The sequence below is a fragment of the Protopterus annectens genome, chromosome 9.part0, assembly GCF_019279795.1.
Source record: "Protopterus annectens isolate FY-2018-M chromosome 9.part0, PAN1.0, whole genome shotgun sequence".
Taxonomy (NCBI): domain Eukaryota; kingdom Metazoa; phylum Chordata; order Ceratodontiformes; family Protopteridae; genus Protopterus; species Protopterus annectens.
In genome coordinates, this window is record NC_056743.1 from 1,421,257,568 (window position 1) to 1,421,281,446 (window position 23,879).

The 23,879-nt window shown below is 36.3% G+C and overlaps 1 protein-coding gene across 2 annotated transcripts in view; it reads right to left on the minus strand.

The window, feature by feature from the left end:
• ANKRD39 (ankyrin repeat domain 39) overlaps positions 1 to 21,872 on the minus strand; it is a 426,259-nt gene extending 404,387 nt beyond the window's left edge. For both annotated transcript variants that reach the window (XM_044084385.1, XM_044084384.1), the window contains exon 1: positions 21,723 to 21,872. In XM_044084385.1, coding sequence (XP_043940320.1) covers positions 21,723 to 21,864 — 142 coding nt within the window. In that variant the 5' untranslated portion in view covers positions 21,865 to 21,872. The remainder of the gene's footprint in view (positions 1 to 21,722) is intronic.
• Positions 21,873 to 23,879: the final 2,007 nt, after the last annotated feature.

Consider the following 23,879-nt stretch of genomic DNA (forward strand, 5'->3'; position numbering starts at 1 on the left):
GAAAAGAATTGTTTTGGCAACTTTTTTTAAGTGTATAGTGTTATGGATTTAAATTAATGCATCAATATAAAATGTGAATTAGAGCATGAAATGAAGATGAATGTTTTGTTTTTTAAATAGATTTGAAGGTGGTCACATGACTGTAATCACATGTTTAATGTAAACTGTGTGTGTGTGTGTGTTTGGCATATTTTGTCTCTTATGGACAGAAACCATGAATAAGAAAAATTTTATCCTAACAGCCCCATACAAATCCTTAGGTATCTCCCTACTAATGTACCCCCCCCCGTATAGATGCCAATGATACATGGGGTCCCAAACGATTGAGGGTGCACGATTAGGCTTGTAAGGGCCCTAGTGGTCATTAGCCTCGTAACGACCTATGAATGGTGGTATACTGTGTGTTTAGTATTCTGATGAAGTCTGACTATTGCGTGGATGAAGGAGGTATTAAATTCTCTCAGTACTTTCCGTGGCTGGTGATTATTTCTTTCAGTAGTTATCTAACCTATCACCAGAGATGTATGAAGTGTCTTTTTCTTTTTTTAGATTTTTATTTTTATTCACATTGCACGGTTGGACTTGGTCTTTACTTTATTACTTGTATACTTCACATGTCTTGATTTTGGATTTTATTTCATTGCTAAACCTAAAAATACTAAAATTTGCATATTTTGACCTTCCTCAGAGTGATCTTTTGGCAAATATAAACAAATAAAGGTTACAATTTTCCATGTTATAATTTATCCTCAGCCTCAAGTCCTTGATGGCGGCCTCTAGCTCTGCAGACAGTCTTCTTTTCCTCTACCACCTACAATGCCCGTAGCCAACCACACACCCATGTGTGACAGCCAGAAGTAGGATGCAATAGTGAACGACATTCAATAGTCAGATCACTAAACTGCAGCTGCTGTGAATCATGTATAAAGTGCATGTTTGTGCTTTTTTAGGGGATTCCCCTCTCTGAGGTAGAAAGTTCTCAGAGTTAATATGTACATGTAGCAGGGGTTAGGGAAGGTGCAAGGAGTGAAGCCCTATTACAAAAAATGTTTATAGCATATTACAGCAATTATTAGGTTTTGATATTCTGTCAAATGATAGCAGTTTTTGTGACTGCAACATTTTTTTGTGTCCCAGCAGTTCTAGATCACACATGTCAGATAGCAGCTGTACATATGGCTCTATGTTTGTGATGGTGAACAATGAAGTTAACTGTACTAAAATTTCAAGAGTGCTCCCCTGTATCACGTCCTTCACTTAAAAAAATATACACATCTCCTGATGCTGACCCCTACACAATGTAGAAATTATACATAACTTCAGCTGCTGTCACCTACAACCCAATAGGCTTACTCATTAAAAAAGTATATCTCCAAGTTCAGCCCGGATCTGCACTTCAGACATTAAGTCTAAGCAGACAGCCCCTTGAAAGCATAGTGTTTAAGAGAAACACTTAAAAATGAACTCAGTTAAGGGAAGCTGCACCATTTTATTTAAAGAATGACTACTACTGTCTGTCATCTCATCTTAATGGGATGGCTATGGCCAGACCACATCATCAGAGTCTCTTTATCACCCAGCTCCATAATGCATGCTTTAGCATATCTTTACACTAACTCTCCTACCTCCTTTTAACCCATACACTCCTTATAGGTTCACAAGTAAATATGCTAGCTGCCCTTCCGGGCCACTTTAAGCCTAACCAATCTCCCTCCTGGTGTTGAAATAAACCTATCTTGTTTGGAGTTACCTTTGCCTTGCCCATTCCATGGTCGATTATATATTACTCCTAGTAAAAGCAACTGGGAATCATACCTCAGATAATTTGAGGGGACCCACGTGTGAGGATAAAACATTTAGGAGCTACCTCTGTCCATTACTAGCACAGAGGTGGTAGTCCTTGGTTAAATTTTCTATTACTCATCCATAGATCCAAGTTGAGTTTGAATATGGATACAGATAATCTTTGTTTTTGTGGATGGGGAGTCTGTTCTGGCTCCCTATTGAAATTTTAGCATTCAAAATGCATACTGCTGAAAAAAAAGACCAAAAACCAAGAGAAAAGCAGATCCCAAAAATTACACTTCTCCTTAAAACTTCTTTTTGCAGGAGAGCAAGCTCCGACGTCATGAACTTATATGTACCAACTCCAAGACCGCCATACCTTGGAGAAAAGGGAATATTCTGAGAAATGGTATCTTGGACTTAGTATATGCAAATCTGTTCTTTCAGCCATTCAGTCTCTGTATTTCAGGACTTGCTGTAATGGGTCTTGACATTTCAAATAGTTACCATCTGTTCCAGAACAGTGGTATCCTCTGCAAGATATACCTGTCCCTAGAAAACATTTTGTTGATGTTGCAGAACAGGTTTAGATCCCTGGGCCGAGTATTTCTGATGACATTAGACCCAAATGCACATCAACAAGTGTATCAGTGTTTGATCAGAACCGTATAGTGACAGTTTTTTTTAGGTGGTACATGTATGACATTACCTAGGCCTTGTATCCATTTAATAAGCCATCATGGGTAAGTACTAGACCATCTGCCCTAGTGGTCATTTTAAGCTTGGCAAAGTTCCCTCAAAAGTGAGACTCAAACTCTGTACTTTGTATCTAGGAAGTAATCACCTTAACCATTATGCCACCCACCGGATACATTCCAAAGGGGACATCATACTCAATGGCTGGCTTAATGAGGGTTGACTAAAAGGTTTAAATAACATCTCTTGACCTAGTCTCAATCCCTTTGTTTATAAGCTATGCAATACAGAAGAACTTTCTTATGACAGTGGGCACATGTTGGTCGAAGGTTAGGTCACTGTCCATATACATTCCCAAATCCCAAAAAAATGGGTCAACTCTAAGGGGTGTACTGTTAATGTGGCAGTTCTCCGGGGTAGCTAACTTCCCAAAGGATATGATAATGGCATTCATTTTCAGTCCATGATTCTGGCACAAGTTATTTCTTTGGGAAAAGCCTTTTTTCAGGATGGATAAGTTATTTGGGGATTTAACTCCTCCTAGCTTGCAGCCATCTACAAATGTAGTTAGCCAGAGCCCTTTGCTATTGGCTTTTACTTCAGAGAAGTAAATGTAAGATGTAAATAAGATGCCAAACAGGAGAGAGGTGTGAGCACAGAACCCTGGGGGACACCACTGGTGACTAGTCTCTTTGCGGAACAGCTTTCCCTATTTTGATCTCCTGCATTCTGTGAGCCATGCAGTTAGCAATCCAGGGGGTGATGTACAGGTTTATGCCCAGTTTATTTAGCTTTTCTAGTATGCCCAAGTAGATGGAGTGTGTCAAAAGCCCTGGTCATGTTGAGGTATGTGGTGTGTACCATTTAACTTCATCTATTATTTTGGTGACTTTTCAAAGTTGTCCACCAGGTTTAGTAAGCATGACTTGCCCTTAAAGAATCCAAAGTGAGACGGGCCCAGTGTTTGGAGGTTCCCTATGTCCTTATCAGTTCCATGATAAGTCTTGCCTTGGCTTTGCATACGAGTCTGATCAGACATGTGGCTCTGTAACTGACTGGGCCTGGGTAGGGTCCTTCCTTATGCAGGGGAAGGACTGTAGTGGTTCTCCATTTGCTTAGTCCAAAAATATATGGTGGCTGAGGCTGAATAGTATTCTTGGGGAGTGGTGGCTAAATCATGCTCAGTGCTATTTAAGATGCATACAAGGATACTGTCAGGATCCATCTATGCAGTAGTTTTAGCTTTTGAGAGTGCTTTTAGGACTTGGTCTTTTGCAGTAGCTGGAGCAGAGTCAGTTTCAGGTAAATTTTTGTGGGAGAGACAGAGGGGAGAGGGCGGAAAGCTTAAGCTAAATTTATTAGCCATTAAGTTATCTAAATCTTCAACATCAGTGTACGTAACATTATTAACAACACTTTGTGCACATTTCTGATGACTTCTGATGTTTGCTTCTGAGAATATGAACATAACTTAAAAAGGCTTTGTAATTGTCTTAGGCTCTGGTAGCTATTTAGCCTTAAACCTGGCTTTGGTGGACTTTATTACACTCCTGAGATGTTTATTTCAATGAGAAGGACTCTTATCATTTTGGGAAATACTCTTCTTTTGTCAAAATTCTCTTCCTTTTATTGTAAAGCTTGTTGATATTATGGTTCCATCAAGGAGGTTTGTTTCCTGGGGTTTGCTCTACACTTGTTCTTACAGGATACAGCTGTTTACATGCTGTTATAGTGTAGCAGTGTACATTTCTACATATTCAGCAGAGTAACAAGGTTTGGTGGAGATCTGGAGCTTGCTAATCTACCCCTTAGGAGTAGGTAGCTTGTCTACAGAAATTTCTAAAGGCATCTTTGGTGGAGGGGGTCTATGGTTTCAATTTTCAATTTTATTTTGAACGAGATTGCTTTATGACCAAAAAAATGTACACAAACCAGCTCACGCCACTCGCTATGTAGTCATGGGAACACCGGTAAAAACTTCTTCAATGTTAACCAAGGTACCAAACAGTCACTTTGCACAAATGATAGCAGCAGCCCACTTTGAGCATAAAAATCCAGAATTTATTTTAAAACACTGTCCAACTGAACAAATAGTTTAGCGCTTTCACCTGCTCGGAATGCAGGCTTCATCAGAACTGAATTACTTCATTCCTTAAACCCAGTTTAAATAACCTTTTTGGTGCCAAAATGTGCACTCACATTTAAAATCGTACTCCACCAAAAAAAAAACAAAAAAAAACATAAATATGCCTAAACATGCCTAACAATAATATGTATATAAAAATGCAATCAAATCTATTAACAATATCACTTATTAAAATACTACTATATCAATTACATATTAAGAATAGAATATTAAATGTTAAAAATTTAAATAAAATGAAGTAAGAAAATAACCTACAATAAATACATAAGAATGCATACCAACGAGTATATAATATATCTTATTTATAGGTTTTAAAAATAAACAATTTAATAATAAATATTATTAAAGCCTTAACCAAGCAGAGGTTTGATTGAAGTATTGTCATTCAGGCCAGGTGCCATAGAGGCATCCGTAAATAATTGCCACCACATTTCACGTAAGGATAAATACCCTTTACTATCACCCCCTCTGGGGTCTGACCTAATGATATCAATAATACCAAACGTGAAACGATGGTCCGAACCAAACTGGTTAACATGTCTGTATAGGGCATTCTTTTCGTCCCCTCTTTTTATACAATACATGTGGTCACAAATGCATTTGTTTAACTGCCTCTCCATCTTTCCTATATAGAAGGCTGTACAGGAACCACATAATGCAATATAAACCACAAATTTGGTTCTGCAATTTCCTTGTCTAAATTTAATGTAGGTCCTAGTAACATTATCTAATCGTACACCTTCATCGGTGTTAATCAAATAACACCAATCGCAATGACCACATTTATGTTTATGCATAGAAGTATTATAAACTTGTATTGGTCCCTTCTCCAAAATTCTTTTAATGTTTGGACCCATTTTATTAACAAATAAGGGCCTATTTCCTATCATCTTAGACACATATGAATCAGCCTGAATGATAATCCAATTTTTATTTAAAATGTCCTTAATTTTAAATGTATGTGGACCGTACTCTAGTATACAGGCTCTACTTAAATTGATAGACTTAGGGGTAATATTATTTAACACACAATTATAGTTGGAATTTTTATAAGCCAACCCTAATAAAGGGATATAAATAGTCCCCCATCCCTTGACTACTTGTTTTTTACTTTATTCATCATTTTTAAATCATAACCTCTATCCTCGAATAACATACTTATGTAAGCCACTTCATCCAACATATTTACATATGATTATGTCATCCTTATTGCTCGCACTAATTGTCCTTTATATATGTTCCTCATCAAACTTTTTGGATGGTTACTAGAATATTCTAAATAACTGTTAGAAAAAGTGGTCTTTCTATGTATTCTAGACAAGAATTGAGTATTATCTTTAAAAAGAAAAGTATCTAAATACGCTAAACCCTCCTGACTGTGAGAAAAAGTAAATTTAAGAAACCCACTACTAGAATTTACATAATTTAAAAACTGGCATAAACGCTCTTCACTACCTTCCCATAAAATGTAAATATCATCCAGGAACCATGAATAATATTTGATATTCTTATAATATTCACTTGGAAAAATAGTCGACTCTTCCCAATCAAGCATAACTAGGTTAGCAAACACTGGGGCACATGCTGCATCCATTGCTACACCCTTTTTCTGCCTGAAGATTTCGCCTTCAAAATAAACATAATTATATTAGAGCACAATGCTCATCATTTCCATAATAAGACAAACTTTTCCCAATCATAATCTACATACTTCCTCATACTTCTAACAAATGCCTCCAAACCTTCATCCTTCGGAATACAGGAATATAGATCTATTACATCTATGGTAACAAACCTTATACTTTCATTAAAGGCATAAATGGGATATTGTGCCAAAAATTCCCAAGAATCTTTCACCAAATGGGGAATTTTTCCATAAATAGATTTTAACATAGTATCTACTGCAACCCCCAAAGGGAAGGTTTTTGATCTACTACCGGACACAATTGGTCTAAACAGTGGATCTTCTATGCTTTTATGAATTTTGGGTATACCTACTAATGTAGCCATCACTGGATGTTCAACTCTTAAAAAATTATATGTATCTAATGAAATGCGTTTTTTGATTAAAAATTCTTCAATATGACGATTTATATGTATCTAATGAAATGCGCTTTTCTATTAAAAATTCTTCAATATGAAGATTAATTCTCCTATACGCCAAATTCACTTCATTTAATGATACCACTTCATAATTATCAGTAGTGTGTAATATATCAAAAATTTTGGAAGAATAAGTTAATTGGCCATACAAAACAATACCACCGCCTTTATCAGGCTTCATTACGCGGATTGTCTTATCCTTCTTTAACTCATGTAGAATTGTTATTTCATCATCGGATAGATTACTTTTAATCTTATTACCCCTAAGCTTATTGTTCAACTCATATATTTGTTTAACAACTGATTTCTCAAATACCGCTATAGTTGGATGATTGGCTGGCATAAATGTACTTTTCTTTTTCAAACTACTGGGACCATTAGTACTATTTAATTCTTTGTCATCATTGTTAAACATAACTGCTAGGTTTAATTTCCTAGTATATAATTTGACTTGACTGATGTTATCCACCAATTTGAAATTTGTAGTAATATATTTTAAACCTTTTGAAAAAATGTTGAAATGAGAAACACTTGTTCTACATCGGTATAATAATTATAAATGTTGACTTGTTTATAACTATTAATGACTCCCGCTCTAGTGAAGCTGGATCGAACATCTGTATTTAGTGCCTCACTTTCAAGCTCCTGTCCTACAACCTCATTTCCTATCAAATTTCCATTTTCTCCTATTAATACTGTTGTTTTTTTTTTCCAATCCCCCCCCCACTTCCAGTCCCTTGTCTTGCCAGTCCGCCTGTTTTTCCAAAAATGTGAATTCATATCATCCTGATTATGTTCATCATAACCAAAATCATGTTGAACTTGAGTGTTATGCCTCCATCGATAAGCAGTACCATTGTTATATTGTTGAGTATCCCTCTTCATTTTATTAATTTTCCTGTCAAATGCTTTTTTAGCATTTGAATCGGCCACATTAAATTGTTTTAAATATAATCTTTCCCACTGTGTAAATAGTAAATCCTTTAAAATCACATTGTTTAATTTTTCTACCTCCTGCACACATTTAACTAATTTTTCATCATTATATTTAATCAATAATTTCATATATTCAACACCACATCTATCAAAAAATAAATTAAATTCATTAATAGTGTTTTCATTAATATCTATACCCATAGGGTACTTAAAAAAAACCTCAGACCCTTGGGAATAATATTAGAACTAACACATTTACTCAGGTATGCATTGTCCAATTTCAACAAATTAATCTCATTAGTTTCTTTCCAAAAGAATAAATAATGTCCTTTAATGGCCCTTTGGGCACCACATAATCTAAGGAGTTGTCTTGCAGTCTTTCATGATCAAAACCACAGTCTTTATCTAAAAATAATTTCAGCTTATTATTGTTAGCAGCATTGTCCGCATTGTCCGTTCTATACCTTATTGGTGAACCTTCAGTACCTTTTCCTGTGTTATCAGTTACAGTATGTGCATAAGTTCTCTTCGGTGCCTTTCTCTTTGGTTTAGTGCCTATCCTTTTGGCTTCATCATCGGTATCGCCAAAAGAAAAATCGTATAATCCAGAAAGCCAACTCTACTATTGTTCCTGAATTCATTGGCACGTAAACTAGAAGGTAAATCAATGATGTTAATTCATTCTCCACACACCCCTTGCCCATTCGGAATACTAGGAGATTTCACCATATTATCCAAGGAACTGTCATTACTAGTAACCAAACGATTAACACCACTATACTCCCTACTATCAATATATTCGGAAGAACATTTGTCACCAGAACCTTGTCTTTGGGACAAATAGTGCGAACCCATTGTTTTTGTACTACCCTTATCTGCCTCAGCAGATAAGCAATTATGTTGTTTGTGCAAGACGCTAACATTCTCATTGTCCTTAATAGACATAAACGGCAATCCCAAATTAGCAAAAAGTGAAGTGAGTTTCTGAACTTCACTTTTTAATTCTAATAATTCAGTTTGTATTTGCTGCATGGTTAACAATTGTACCTTTGGTGAAGATACCTGTCCGGATTCCCGATCAGATTCCATAGCATATATCCACTGTAAAACCAAAGAAGCGTTCGCAGCAACTCAGTAACCAAAAAAATGTACACAAACCAGCTCACGCCACTCACTATGTAGTCATGGGAACACCGGTAAAAACTTCTTCAATGTTAACCAAGGTACCAAACAGTCACTTTGCACAAACGATAGCAGCAGCCCGCTTTGAGCATAAAAATCCAGAATTTATTTTAAAACACTGTCCAACTGAACAAACAGTTTAGCGCTTTCACCTGCTCGCAATGCAGGCTTCATCAGAACTGAATTACTTCATTCCTTAAACCCAGTTTAAATAACCTTTTTGGCGCCAAAATGTGCACTCACATTTAAAATTGTACTCCACCAAAAAAAAAAAACTTATAAATATGCTTAAAAATGCCTAACAATAATATGTATATAAAAATGCAATCAAATCTATTAACAATATCACTTATTAAAATACTACTATATCTATTACATATTAAAAATAGAATATTAAATGTTAAAAATCTAAATAAAATGAAAACCTACAATAAATACATAAGAATGCATACCAACGAGTATATAATATATCTTATTTATATGTTTTAAAAATAAACAATTTAATAATAAACATTATTAAAGCCTTAACCAAGCAGAGGTTTGATTGAAATATTGTCATTCAGGCCAGGTGCCATAGAGGCATCCGTAAATAATTGCCACCACATTTCACGTAAGGATAAATACCCTTTACTATCACACCCTCTGTGGTCTGATCTAATGATATCAATAATATCAAACGTGAAACGATGGTCCAAACCAAACTGTTTAACATGTCTGTATAGGGCATTCTTTTCGTCCCCTCTTTTTATACAATACATGTGGTCATAAATGCGTTTGTTTAACTGCCTCTCCATCTTTCCTATATAGAAGGCTGTACAGGAACCACATAATGCAATATAAACCACAAATTTGGTTCTGCAATTTCCTTGTCTAAATTTAACGTAGGTCCTAGTAACTATCTAATCGTACACCTTCATCGGTGTTAATCAAATAACACCAATTGCAATGACCACATTTATGTGTATGCATAGAAGTATTATAAACTTGTATTGGTCCCTTCTCCAAAATTCTTTTAATGTTTGGACCCATTTTATTAACAAATAAGGGCCTATTTCCTACTATCCTAGACACATATGAATCAGCCTGAATGATAATCCAATTTTTATTTAAAATTTCCTTAACTTTAAATGTATGTGGACCGTACTCTAGTATACAGGCTCTACTTAAATTGATAGACTTAGGGGTAATATTATTTAATCGCACAATTATAGTTGGAATTTTTATAAGCCAACCCTAATAAAGGGGTATAAATAGTCCCCCATCCCTTGACTACTTGTTTTTTTACTTTATTCATCATTTTTAAATCATAACCTCTATCCTCGAATAACATACTTATGTAAGCCACTTCATCCAACATATTTACATACGATGTCATCCTTATTGCTCACACTAATTGTCCTTTATATATGTTCCTCATCAAACTTTTTGGATGGTTACTAGAATATTCTAAATAACTGTTAGAAAAAGTGGTCTTTCTATGTATTCTAGACAAGAATTGAGTATTATCTTTAAAAATAAAAGAATCTAAATACGCTAAACCCTCCTGACTGTGAGAAAAAGTAAATTTAAGAAACCCACTACTAGAATTTATATAATTTAAAAACTGGTATAAATGCTCTTCACTACCTTCCCATAAAATGTAAATATCATCCCGGAACCGTGAATAATATTTGATATTCTTATAACATTCACTTGGAAAAATAGTCGACTCTTCCCAATCAAGTATAACTAGGTTAGCAAACACTGGGGCACATGCTGCACCCATTGCTACACCCTTTTTCTGCCTCAAGATTTCGCCTTCAAAATAAATATAATTATATTCGAGCACAATGCTCATCATTTCCATAATAAGACAAACTTTGTCCCAATCATAATCTACATACTTCCTCATACTTCTAACAAATGCCTCCAAACCTTCACCCTTCGGAATACAGGAATATAGATCTATTACATCTATAGTAACAAACCTTATACTTTCATTAAAGGCATAAATGGGATATTGTGCCAAAAATTCCCAAGAATCTTTCACCAAATGGGGAATTTTTCCATAAATAGATTTTAACATAGTATCTATTGCAACCCCCAAAGGGAAGGTTTCTGATCTACTACCGGATGAAGATTAATTCTCCTATACGCTAAATTCACTTCATTTAACGATACCACTTCATAATTATCAGTAGAGTGTAATATATCAAAAATTTTGGAAGAATAAGTTAAAGAAAAAGTTTACATGTAATAGATATAGTAGTATTTTAATAAGTGATTGTTAATAGATTTGATTGCATTTTTATATACATATTATTGTTAGGCATTTTTAGGCATATTTATAATGTTTTTTTTTTGTTTGGTGGAGTACGATTTTAAATGTGAGTGCACATTTTGGCGCCAAAAAGATTATTTTAAACTGGGTTTAAGGAATGAAGTAATTCAGTTCTGATAAAGCCTGCACTGCGAGCAGGTGAAAATGCTAACTATTTGTTCAGTTGGACAGTGTTTTAAAATAAATTCTGGATTTTTATGCTCAAAGCGGGCTGCTGCTATCGTTTGTGCAAAGTGACTGTTTGGTACCTTGGTTAATATTGAAGAAGTTTTTACCGGTGTTCCCATGACTACATAGCGAGTGGCGTGAGCTGGTTTGTGTACATGTTTTTGGTTACTGAGTTGGTGGAGATTGCTTTATGGTCAGACCCAACAAGTGACAAAGATATGCAAGGGATGGTGCAAGTAGCCCCCAATTTAGTATTGGCAAGATCCAAGATGTTGCTCCCTTTAGTGGATAATCTCACTAATTGCTCCAAGGCATTTGTATTGACAACGCCCAAGAATCTCTGTTACGGTGCACTAATGGTGGTGTAGGTTTCCCAGTCTATTCTTGGATTGCTTAGACCACCTAGGAAAATGGCACTGGGTTTAATTCTAATTCCAGTTCCGGTAGATAGGCAATGTGGCTTTCTTGGGTCATTGATGGAGTTCTACAGCTAGTTAAGATATGTTTCAGATCTTTCTGAAGGTTATTTTGACATGCAAAAGCTCTAGTGTACCATACTGCTTTACCAGCCTTGATGCAAGTTATATATATAAAACTATATATATATTATACACACACACACACACACACACACACACACACACACACACACACACACACCTCTCACACAATTTGTTATGCTGTTTTAGTAGTAGATGATAGACAGAATGAGACGATTCTTATACCGTCTCAAGATACTGATCATAATCAGGTTGGCTATGGAAACTGTGGGGGAAGTGCTGGCTCATGGTTTTGACAGGAATGACTTGGGAGGCATGGTTAAATATAACTGCTTCATGTTTGGTTTGCATAGGAAACTGTGTCGGTGGACTCGATGTGGAGAAATACCTCTTTTTACACATGACCCATCTATTTACCACTGTTACCACACAGAAAGCAATGACTTAACTGTGTGAGATGGTGTGAAATACATTCTGAAATGGCAGGGAAGATGACAAGAAGTGATGTTAGTAGTGGAAGAACTTGATGACACTACCATTAACCATCAAAAGCTCTAACTTGGGAGTAACGTACAAATCCATTCCAAAAGTTCATTGTTTATCTTTCCATTTTTTTCTGCAAGTAATCAGACATCAATTGTCCACTGCTTAAGATAGCAATTACAACCCTAAATACTTTTCCTCATCTCTCAGTGCATTTCCCTCCCTATAGAAAGATTTCAACACTGCCTCATATAAGAGACAGGACTTGAATCCTTCTCACCTTTATTTACTTACCTGCTCCCTTTTCACGGGCTACCTGGGTGTGCTGGATGGTTAAGTGACTTGCTCAGTCTGACAGAAGACAAATGAATGATGAGGGAATCAAACCATGAACTACAGGAAACAATTTGCACTCCTCTCAGAAACCTACAGGACACCATTTCAGTGTTGCTTCTACTTCTCAGCACATATATGTGAAATTTCACAATACTGTCTCCTTAGCTCCCTGTCCTTCTCTATCCAGAAGACTCCTCAGGGACTGTGTTAGAAAACAACTCAGCTATCACAGTTCAATGAGCAAATGAGGCAAATGTCTTGAAATGTGATACTTTAAGCACTTGAATATAATAATGCTTTATCCCTTATGAAGGCCATTTAATTTCTGCACTTCTGCAACTGAAAGAAAAAGGATTTTTTTTTAATTTTATTAAATTTGTTAACCAAGTAAGAGAAATACTCATTATGGACCCTTTTCAACCATGAAATGCTGCAATGGTAACAGTGATTACAGTCATTTCACCTTAGACAAGTCAAATAACCAATGTGTTTTCTGGAAAGTGGAAAATAAATGGAGTATTCAGGAGAAAAAAAATCACATAAGCATAGAGTAAACATGCACACTCCACACAGAGTGACAGGAAATCAAGACTGAACTGTGGAGCTGGGAGACAGAGATCTTAACCACTGAGCCACTGTACATTCCATTACATTTTCTGTAAAAGACAATTAAAAACATAGGATGGTGAGTTACTAGAATGTAACTGGCGACACTATTACCAAAAAAAAAAAAAAACTGTGGAAATAAGCAACAGTTCCGAGTACTGTCAATTAAATAAATGAAAAGATCCTCAACTGTACGGTAGGACATGGCAGGGCATTATACTCCTACAGTCTTAGGATAGAAACTTCACTCTAGGAAAAGAAGGAAGACCAGCAAATCAAACATATCTGCCCTAATAGGTCATGCAGAATTAAAACAATATAATAGATTATGATCAACTCTTCTATTATAACGAAATATAACATGTTCAAGACACAGATGCCAAGAAATTCGCCTAGAATCCTACCTCATTTTGGGGAATCTCATTCTAGATCTTAAAAAGTTCATTTTCTTTGAAATTCCACATCAAAAGAGTCTCATACATTCAGCATTAGAAAGCATTTATGTATATTTTGGTTGTGAAATAAACTAAAAGGGGGTATTTATATCAGGCGGTTACCTTAGCACCTGTAATTCTTTCTACATACAAAGGGCGATACATACATTTTTTACAAAGATTACGGAATAAACAGAATGAAGTGCAGTGAAAAGATGGCTACCTAAAAGACTGCAATATATGCTACAGCCTAAGAAGTAGTCAAGGTGTAATTTAAAGGAACTGGCGATTGGGTAGGGGAGCGGGGTGAGCCCGAGTGGACTATAATATATGTACCCGAAGAACTACTACCTCACTACCTGCTCTAAACACTCAATTCTACTTGGAGTACACAATGCACTAACAGAAAAAAGAAAAATAGAAAAAAATAGATATCAAAATAATAAAAAATAATAAGAAAAAAACAAAACAAAAAAATATTATCTTGTAATTATATTTTCTATGTTCATTGTAAATGTATTTTCCACTATCACTTATGTAACTTATCTTTTATATTTTCTAAGTTCATTGAAAATGTATTTTCCATGATCATATTTGTAACTTGTATACAAGTCTAATACTTGTTTTGGTCCTTTTCTCCCCAGATCTCTGCTGAAAACAGGTCCCTGACCCAGTCGGACACTACCTGGTAAACAAATGTAAATAAATAAATAATAGCTTTAATCAATGCAAGCCAGCTGAATTCTTTATTTTACCAAGATTATACTAAGAACTCTGCTTATTGTACTGTACTGTTTTATAGGCTCTAACTGCAGTTAAACCAGTTATGTTTTCACAAACAGAACTTATGCAACCTAAATGTTTATTATTTTAATACACAAAAAATGACATTTATCTGACTTCTAGTTCATGATGCTATAATCTAAGTGCATTTTAAGTGTATGCTATTGATACCCTTCATCTGTTAACCCTGTAAACAGCCATTTTTTTTATTTACAACTGAAAATTCTCTTATTGAATGGTAATTTGTTCTCTAATCTCTCTGCTACACTACTACTTATTTTTCCTTATAACATCTCCTGTAATTTCCCATCTAACCTACCTATTCCCCCTATGCTCTTACCTGATTTTCATGCTGTTTCATCATAACTATACCCTCACAACTCATAACCTTCTCATTTGCTCTTACCTTTTCCTAGGCTAAGGACCCTCTTACATCTCCTGACACCAACTGCCTCATTATTCCTGGCCACACATAACAGTCTCTATACAAGTCGAGGATCCCGGCAAGCAGCTACAGCCTGCTATTGTATGTAAATTGTGGTTTTCTATCTTAGTGCATTTGTTCCATAGACTCCTTATAGTTGTATTGCACATCACTGCTACCTCCCCAATACTCCCCACTACATCCCATCCATCCTTTCTCAAATTACCCATGTTGACCTATCTTCCTTATTCCTAGTTTAATATCTTCTCTATTATCACCCTTTTAACTGTAGTTATTAAAACACCTTATCCTCTCTACTTTAACTTACACCCCTTTTGACCCTGCTCTCAACTCTCCCAAACCATCTTATATACATTGCACTCAGTTATATAATTATCTAGCTAGCTTCCCCCCTTATATTCTCACCTTCTCATCCAAATGGCAACTATACAAGAATCCTATCAACAAACTTTTCCTCTAGGTACAACCAAAAACATACTTCAGAGACAGTGTAGAAAAGTTTTCAAATAAGCAGCGTTCTACTTAATGATTGAAATATTGGCCGAATGTTGGAAAACAGTCTGGATCAGCCCACTCCATTCCTCCTCAGTCTGCTCCGGCTCACCCTGTTCCCCTACCCAACTCCCAATTCCTATTCGGCCTCATCCCACTCCATTCCCCCTCAGTCTGCTCAGGCTCACCCTGCTCCACTACCCAACCCCCAATTCCCACCCACCCCCGTTATAATTTTTTTCTAAACAGACCATACCTACCACAGCCAATTATCCAATTACTAGCGCTACTGCTTAATAAGACACATACCATCCCTACAGCTTAACAAGTCAGATACAACTCCCTACAAAACCACCTTCCCATCACCACTAGCCTCCACCAACATATCTCCACTCAGCTTAACAAATAATAATTCTACCAAAATCAGTACAAGTAACTCCCTCTATCCTACAATGTTACTGTTACAAACTTCTCTCCTATTTTTTACTAATTGTAGCCCTTCATCTTACCTCCTATCACAATTAGCTAATCACAAAAATATCCTCTCCTATCCACCCTTTCCTCTCTCCTCCACCAACTACTTACACATTGTCATATCACCAGATCTCTTTTAACAGCACCAATACAGAATTTTTACATACCGATATACACAAACTACCAGTTACTCCTTATCTAAATTATAAAAACACTAAACTAACACAAACCCCTACACCCACTGCTACATAAAATCTCTTCTACAACTAAGTGGAGGCATCCACCCCAATCCAGGCCCTAAACCCTCTCAACAGGCACCACACACACCACCCACTACACAATCTCAGTTCTTCACAAATCTATCATGTAATGGCTCTGACTCTCTTCTTATCAATATGAACATAAGGAGCCCCACAAACAAAATACGAGTTTCAAGCTTTCCTCTCTCTATACCCCCCTGACATAGTAGTCATAACTGAAACATGGCTAAAACCTCACATAACGAAATTCTAACCCCAGGTTATAACATCCACAGGCTGGGCAGAATGCAAACCTGCAGTGGAGGAATAGCTGTAATCTATACAAATACACTAAAACTTGAATGATTTAAAACTTAACCCACCAGGACTCAATAATGCTGAAACATTAATTACCAGTCTTGAAATTAATCCCATAAAATTTATAATTATATCAATCTACATCCTGCCTGGCAACAACCTCTCTATAACTGAAACCTTTCTTGCTTGGTCTTTCTCTACACTTAATCAGGAAACCATAATAATGGTGGACTTCAATATGAACTGATTCACCTGTGCTTCTGACAACCCTTCTAACTTTATAAACCTATATGGATACACTCAAACAATACAATCCTCAACTAGAACAGACTTTAATCAACAAACCATCACTGGCCCATCTATCAGGCTGCCTCCCTGACAACCTCAGCGACCATCTACCTACATATCTACTTAGGCAAGGTTTTATTCCCCCCAAAATGCCACATATAAAACAAGTTTGTAACAAAAAACACTTTTCACCTGATATTCATATCACTCCTCCAGCACTGCGACTGGTCCCCCCTAAAGCATCTCCAACCTGATTCTGCCGTACAGTACTTAATTTCTTAAGCATACTAAAACAGTCTAGCACCCTTCAGGAATAACCGTGTAAAATCAACCTATGTGCCTTGGTTATCTAAAGATACCAAAAAAACTATTAAAGCTGAGAGACAAAGCCTGGACACAATATCAGGTCAGCACAAGGCATCCTAGACTACTACTGCCAGCTAAGAAACAATTAAAAAAACAAAAAAAAAAAAACAACAAAAAAAAAAAAAACAAATCAAGAATGATAAAAAAGCATACTATACTAAGATCCAACAAAAACATAAAAAAATCTGCAAAAATTATGGTGTGCTCTGAAACAAGGTCTACTACCTGGCCAATTCTCAATCTAACCCCCCACCACCACCACAAATACTAGTGAAAGAATACCTATCCAGTTTAATACATATTTTACAAACAATATACTATCGGCAATCAAAAATAAACAATACTCCCCTGTCCATTCCTACAAAAGCTGAAGCAACTGCCAATATGTTCTTCCTAAAACCAGTTCAAACCAGCACCATAAGAAAATTACTTAAACTTAAACACGCATCCCTTGCAGCAGATCAACTTCTATCCGAATATCTCAAACTAGCAGCAAATGCTCTTGCCCATTCTCTCTTCTAATCAACAAATTTATTACAGAACAATATATTACCAAACTCTGGAAAATATCCTATATCATCCTTCTGCATAAAGGCAGCATCTCAACAGACCTCTCTAAATACCAACCAATAGCCATATTATCCCCACTATCGAAAATTCTAGAAAAATGTAGATACACTCAACTCATGAACTACCTTCTAAGCAATAACCTACACCAACTCCCAATCACAGTACCATAACTAACCTTATAAGCTTTACCAGCACAATCAACCAACTCAAAAATAATGGGCAACTAGTTTTCTCCATCTTCCTAGACATGTCCAAGGCCTTCGATACGGTTTTCCACCAAAGATTCTTTGATCAACTCACATCACTAAACCTAAGCCAAACAACCCTCTTTTGGTTTCACAACTATCTATCTGATTGACAACAGGCAGTCAGATGGCAAGGAGATCTATCCTTCCTGTTACATGTCACAGTAGGCGTCCTACAAGGTTCGATTCTAGGGCCACAAATCACCTGATCTTACACTCTCCTTTCTCATTCTTTCAGCAAACAATACCAAAATTGAACCTCCCATACTAAACTGCTTGTTGTCACCACAAACAACAGCTTGAGATTCGATAAACACTTAGCACTTGTCATCAAAAAGACCTACATAAAGCTCGTCTCCCTTTACAGAGTGAAACCATATCTCACTAGCCCCACCAGACAAACTTGCCAGGACCCACCTATCTACCCTACTGAATGACTCGCCCATCTTCACTAACCTTAAGAAATCAGACCAAGTCAAACTTGAAGCCTGCTATAACAAAGTTGTCAGATTTGCCACAAACTTATCGTACAGAGCCCACCACTGTGCTGCCCTTTGCCAATTAAAATGGCTAGAACTACCCAACCTCATATCCTTTAATCAACTCATAACTGCCCATACCATAATACACCAACCTGATTAAATGACCCACTCTTCAAAATATCCTAGACCCTAAGATCTTCCAAATAATTCCTATAAAAAGTCACAAAAATCTAACAACACTTTTGGGGAGTCTTTTTACTCCAATCATACATCCAGGGACTGGAATGCAATCCCTCAACATATCTGTAATAACACCAACCCATCCAAGTTTAAACAACCTCTCAAGGCACACTTATCTGACAACTGGCTCTGCTCATGTACAGCCCCATTCTGATGGGCCATAAATTCTACTAGCTCTTTCCCACATTCTCTAACTCTCACACTTCCCTGTAAACCCCTTTATTCTTTTCTCTCCCATGTCATCTCTTTAACCCCTCCTAATTTACTCTCTTCTCCTTCCTAGCATCTATTTTCTACTCATTATCCACTGTAGAAATGCCTATACACCAATTCATACCTGATGTATCTTAGTGTATATAGTATTCTATAATTCTACAGGCATGATTGTTGTAACTAATATGCAAGTGCATTGTATCGAATATGTGCTTGTTAAATTGCTCCCCAGTAAAAACATGTGAAAATAAAAATAAATAAACTGATATCCATAGAACTGAATCATATTAATCCATCAAAAGAACTTTTTATAAGTTAAAAGTAACACATTTTAACCATCCTATGAGGTTTCTATTTGATGTCATTAGTAAGCTGTCAAAAAGTGTTCCATATTTTGCCCACTGGTTCCATATCATGACAGCTAGCGTTCCTTATTTTGGGGGGTGAAGGTTAAAAGCTATGCCTTGAGCACTGATCAAAGTTTAACTTGGGAGGAGAATCCCAACAACCACCTCCAGAACACATAACCAATCAGTTATGATTAGTAAGACCAGACAGTAATTCTTTGTGGTACAAGTTATTGGGGGGGGGGGGGGGTATGTAGAATTGGAAGTGCTTTACTGCTGTGAAAAACATAAACCACTTAGAATTGCCACAGACAACAGTAAGAAGCTATCCGTACATCTGACATCTTTAAAAGATGCTAAATACTTTTGCCTGTCCTTTTGTGTATGCTTGAGTCATCATAAAGCATTTTACTGCCACTTAAGCTGCTCAGCTTCTCACTACTGTTCTATGAAGCCTGTTGTTTAATGTTCTACTGCAAGACCAGCACAAACTGCTCTGAAGAGTGCTTATCTTTCCTTCACTTCTCCCAAATTCTGGAGCACTACTAGTGTGCTCTATGGACTACATACATATTAATAAATTAATAACTAAAAAAGTAATGGCGCGGGGGAGTTTAGTACTGTGAGAATATATATATGTGGTTCTTTAATACGGAATCAGACAACTAATAATATTTCCCATTCTGCAGGGGAGTAAATTTGTTGAGGTAGTAGGTACAGCCTTCAACTTAGTAACAGTATAAAAAGATCCCAAATCAGGATTCATCATCACAAAATACAAGTTCACATTTCACAAAGAGCAACACAAAATGTGGACCACAATAAAAGCAGAGCAATGCAACGTCCTTAATGCTGTTTAGGCAATATTGAAGTGTATTAACCCACCCAATGCGCAGTAGTAAGCCATGCCCAAATCCCACCTGTGACAGCAATGTCAGTATACCACCCACATTTTGACTGAAAGCTGCCAAGTCATTTTCCCTAGGTAGGAATAGGAATAACACAAGTTAAGTTTGAATTTACTGAACGTTTGACCCACTGCAGGTTTAATGGTAAATAATAAAATCGCTGTGTTTAAGTTTACTTTTTCATGCGGTCAAAAAGTAAGATTCAGCCTATGCCGAGAAAAGGGTGGAAGGGTGTCGATGCAGCTATTTTCTGTTATGCATTAAAAGCAAATGCTGTTCAGTATTTTGCACGATTAACCTGGATATCCTAAAACTCTTGCTTTCCCACCAAAACTGCTCTGATGTTTTAAGTAGCTGCTTTTATTTGGAGCAGCTCAGACAGAATGGGCTTGCTGAGTCTGTGCATGTCCGCTTTTGTCCCCAGATTATTTATGGCTAAGTTGAGAGGTATGAATGCCAATTATCACTTTAAAATACAATTAATGTGACTTTATGCAGTAATAAATGTATTGGCATTGTTGTGTCTCAGTTTTCCTATGTAATATTCTGTTTTGTAGTATATATTAAATTGAAGTAATGGAATATATCTGCATTATTTTCTACGCATATCATCTGTACTGCTTCATAAAGTACTTTGCAAGCTGTCAGATACAGTATTAAGCAGTTCTTGGATGGTGGAAGGTGGGCATGTCTGTACAAATGCCTACATAAATGTTTATACAATAAATTAACTGTTTCCTTATGAAACTAATAACCAAATATGTTTCTCAAAATTTTTTCTCACAGTTCTTATGCATATGCTTGTACCTACAGGAAAGATATTTTTTGATACTGTCCAAAGCTCTGGAATGCCATGCCTTATCCTTTTAGGAACTTTCTTTAATCCTCTAAAGGCCACTTTTCAATGTGCAAACACATCTGTCTGTCACTGTCCACAATTATTTTGCTCTCAGTAATGCTAAGCCTTGATTTGGTACATCAAGGCATCCTAGAGTCAGAGAAGTGTTTCAAAATTTTTTATATTTTAATTGTATCCTGGCAAGCATTTTGTTTTAATAGATTTACCTTTTTTGTAGTTTATACTTAATGTTACACATGAAGAGTCTGTAGACCCTTTAGACTTATTATTGAATTTGTCTGCTGTTGTTGTTTCTTTCAATATTAGGTGCAGTATGGAAACGCTGTCCAGCATTATACCTTTTGTTCATACCATTCATTCATCCAGCTTCTTAATCACCGCCCTCCAGCATGTCAGCACAGCGGCCACGCCCATTCCCCGCACTAACTAATTGGTGGGTTAATGCACTTCAATATCGCCGGCTGTACGACCGATATGCAGTTATAACACAAAATCACAGAAGAATGTTTAAACGTTTCTTTAGCATAACGTAAAGAATTGTATTCACTACAGAAAATACAATTTGTTACATATCCAAACACTGTGCTTCGACTCGCAGTATTTAGAATAAATAAAAATTGTCATAGAGAACAGACTGATTGATACTGATTCAATATACTAATGGGTGGCCTATCTAATCACATACGGAAAAAAAAACACCACGTAATGTTGTTTTTTTTACAACATATAACTCAACCCAGAAACGCTTCTCAACTTACCTCCATTACAGAGTTGTACTTCCACCCAGCCCTCATAATTGTCCAATAAGGGGTCTTTAAGATTTTCTATCAGCCAATCCCTGACTTCTATAGAAGGTCGCAACCTGTGACCGGAAAACTCTTGGAACCCATTTGCTGTCATAGCAGAAACCACGACAGAAAAAAAAACGAAGTGTTTGATTGACGAGTTGTCAGCAGAGGGAGTCAGAGTCTACACTGTAAGGTTGGACAGGCTACGTCCGGAATTCTTTGCTAGCACTGTAGATGGCAGTGTGACAGCAGCTGTTAAAAAATGCTTTGAATGTAGATGTATTCTTAGGGGACACGTAGCCAGGAAATATGCCTTGTTAGTAGTGGTACATTCAGGTGTCTGTGATGTTGTTGAACGTCCCTGCCTTTTCCTCATATTTTGCCCTGTATTTTTTTTTTATTTTCCTGGTAAATCACTGAGAATCTTGGTGTTCAGAAATACATGCAAAACCCGTAGTTTAATAAACATTTTAAGTCCCCATTCACACGTAGGGTTACCACCTGTCCCACTTTGCGAGGGACAGTCCCTCTTTGGGTAGTTGTGTCCTGCTAAAAAATTGTAAAAATGGCAAATGTCCTGAGATTTTAGGACAACAATATTTCCTATATTTTATGTAATAGTTGCATAAAACAGTTATTCTGTATCTGAAACACCTAAATGTTATAAGAAACAGAATAAGCAACTAAAATGCTACAAGAATAAGCTTTTATTTAGGCAAAAAAGTGAAGTTCTGTCCTTTGTACTGGCAGTGGGTATGTTTTGGCCTGCAAAATATGATGTTTGTACCAAAAATGTCCCAGTTTGGGCATTTGAAAAGGTGGTAACCCTATTCACACGGACAGTCCCTATCTGGGCAGTGGGCAGTTGTGTCCTGGAAAACAAAAAAGAAAAAGATGGCAAAAGTCTTGAAATATTGGGACAAACAATACTGATTATTTTCCCATACTATATGGTGTATCTGAAACACCTATTATACAAAACGTCATAAAAACAAAATTTTCGGTAGAAAGGGGAAATCTAGCCCTTTGCAATGCGTAGGATCTGGCCTACAAAATCTGATGCTTCCATTAAAAAAGTCTCACTTTAGGAATTTGAAGTGGTGGAAACCCTAATTAGAAAACATAAAGTCATTGGCACTAGGCTTACCACCTCCCTCTTTTGGCAGTTGTGTCCTGCAAAAAGCCTACAAAATGCTAAATGTCCTGAGATTTTAGGACAAAAAATATTTCCCTAGTTTTCTTTAACAGTTGCATAAAACAGTTGTTTTGTATCTGAAACACCCAAATGTTATACAAAACAGCTTAAGCAACTCAAATGCTATAAGAATGAGCTTTTATTTGTGCAAAAAAGTGAAGTTCTGCCCTTTGCATTGGTTGTGGCTATGTTTTGTCCTGCAAAATCTCACATTTCTACAAAAAATGTCCCACTTTGGGCATTTGAAAAGGTGGCAACCCTAATTGGCACACATATGTGATGTAATTCCTTTTATTAGACTAGCACATGTTTTGCAATTACTGGAGCCTTCAAGCTGCCAGGAGCCCTTCATCAGGAGTTATTTCTTTATTTGTTTTTTCTTCCAAGTGAATACCAGTAATAGTTAAAACATGCCATTGATTTTAGGCATTTGTTCCCCATTATTTTTTACTTTGCCTAGAGTTCTTGAGAAACAAATTTGAGAAGTATCACTTAAAGACATCATTACTTTTGCCCATAACAAAACCAACAAAAATCTGTGTTTTAAACACATAAAATGAAAGTAAAAGTTCACAGGAAAGAAGGATAACTATACACAGCTTCTTGCATTGTTATCATAGTTTTGATGTGATAATTTTATTGTATGTGCAGCACCTTCAGTTTGGTATTTAGATTATAGCAAGAGGGCATTTAACATTGGGAGTATCACAGATTCTAAGATTAATATCTATCTTATGGACTAATGGCTTTTGAAAAACTTGACCAAAAAAAAATATTATGGGGCAAAACTGCTAAGTATGCACAACATGGCAAACAGGTAATGCAGCATAGATTCCAGAGCTACTCTGGCATTTGTTTGCCCTTACAAATATTATTGCAGCTAGGAAAGGTTGACGTTTTCAACAGCTTCACAGATTTATCATATCCCAATA